This window comes from Myotis davidii, unplaced genomic scaffold (genome assembly GCF_000327345.1).
Source record: "Myotis davidii unplaced genomic scaffold, ASM32734v1 scaffold238, whole genome shotgun sequence".
Taxonomy (NCBI): domain Eukaryota; kingdom Metazoa; phylum Chordata; class Mammalia; order Chiroptera; family Vespertilionidae; genus Myotis; species Myotis davidii.
In genome coordinates, this window is record NW_006293779.1 from 9,483,651 (window position 1) to 9,484,463 (window position 813).

Below are 813 nucleotides of genomic sequence, written 5' to 3' on the forward strand. Positions count from 1 at the left end.
CGCCACGCACGGGCCACAGGGGGGCTGCTGCTCGCGTTTGCATCTCCCCACGCCCCGCATCTGCTCACGCTTCCCCTGTGCCCTCGCCCCTGCGTTCTGGCAGGCGGAGGAGCCGGGGTTGTTGTTATGAGTTTAGGGGAGAAACTGAGGCTCGGGGAAGCGGAGGACGGGGTCAGCTCCGGTGGCAGCAGGGCCCGGTGGGGTATGTCCCACCCAGGGAGCCTCTGCCGCCTGGAACTCAGCTCGTCCCAGCGGGCAGCTCCTGGCGGAGTCGATTCTGAATCCGTGACGCGGCGCTCACAGGCCTGGGGTCTACACCACAGCCTCGGGGGGTGTCCAAAGGTGTTCCTTCAAAGGGACCCCGTGGCCGGACGGCCAGGGCGGCACCCGGTGAGCACGCGAGTGGCTTGAGGAGGGAAACATTTCACTGCGTCCGTGGGACCCATCACCCGGGACGCAGAGCCCAGCTGGCAATGGGGCGCTCGGAAAGGGGGCCCGTGCGGCCACCTGGGTCCGCTCACTTCAGGGGCTGAGCTCTCCTCCGGACCAAGTTCAGCTGGAGGAGGCGGGGAGCAGGGGCCTCACTGTCGTGGGTGGGGTGCGCCCGCCCCCAGTTGGCTCCTGCCCCAGGAGGCTATGCTCAGGGCGTCTCCCTCTGGTTCCCTAGAGTTGAAGAGGACTTGGACCAGATTCTGAACCTGGGGGCGGAGACCAAACCCCAGCCCCCGCCTAAGCCCAAACCGCCCGTGGCAGCTAAGCCAGCGCCACCCAGAAAGCCCGCTGCTCCCCCCAGCGCGGGCCCCTCCCAGGCCG

At 68.5% G+C, this 813-nt stretch overlaps 1 protein-coding gene across 1 annotated transcript in view; it reads left to right on the forward strand.

Moving 5' to 3' along the window:
* Positions 1-813, forward strand: part of HS1BP3 (HCLS1 binding protein 3) — a 26,278-nt gene that overhangs the window by 23,561 nt on the left and 1,904 nt on the right. The window contains exon 7 of the mRNA XM_015566437.1: positions 658-809. Coding sequence (XP_015421923.1) covers positions 658-809 — 152 coding nt within the window. The remainder of the gene's footprint in view (positions 1-657; positions 810-813) is intronic.